General features: G+C 63.4%; 1 protein-coding gene across 1 annotated transcript in view; it reads left to right on the top strand.

The window, feature by feature from the left end:
* Window positions 1-4: 4 nt before the first annotated feature.
* Window positions 5-393, top strand: part of EGR3 (early growth response 3) — a gene marked incomplete at its 3' end in the record, with an annotated part of 851 nt that continues 462 nt past the window's right edge. Inside the window, exon 1 of the mRNA XM_010145559.1 lies at window positions 5-390. Within this exon, the coding sequence (XP_010143861.1) occupies window positions 5-390 (386 nt within the window). The remainder of the gene's footprint in view (window positions 391-393) is intronic.

Here is a 393-nt window from a genome sequence, read left to right as displayed (position 1 = left end):
CCAGATGTACCCCGCGCTGCCGCCCTACTCCTCCTGCAGTGACCTCTACCCGGAGCCCGTCTCCTTCCACGACCCCCAGAGCAACCCTGGCCTCACCTACTCCCCCCAGGATTACCAGGCAGCCAAGCCCGCCTTGGACAGCAACCTCTTCCCCATGATCCCAGACTATAACCTCTACCACCACCCCAACGACATGGGCACCATCACAGAGCACAAACCCTTCCAGAGCTTGGACCCCATCCGCGTCAACCCACCCCCCATCACTCCGCTGGAGACCATCAAGGCCTTCAAGGACAAGCAGATCCACCCGGGTTTCGGGGGGCTGCCGCAGCCACCACTCACCCTCAAGCCCATCCAACCCCGCCAATATCCCAACCGGCCCAGCCAGACGCC

This window comes from Buceros rhinoceros, unplaced genomic scaffold (assembly GCF_000710305.1).
Source record: "Buceros rhinoceros silvestris isolate BGI_N320 unplaced genomic scaffold, ASM71030v1 scaffold38401, whole genome shotgun sequence".
Classification (NCBI taxonomy): domain Eukaryota; kingdom Metazoa; phylum Chordata; class Aves; order Bucerotiformes; family Bucerotidae; genus Buceros; species Buceros rhinoceros.
Note: the sequence above shows the minus strand (reverse complement) of the source record. Positions and strands in the feature narration are given on the sequence as shown.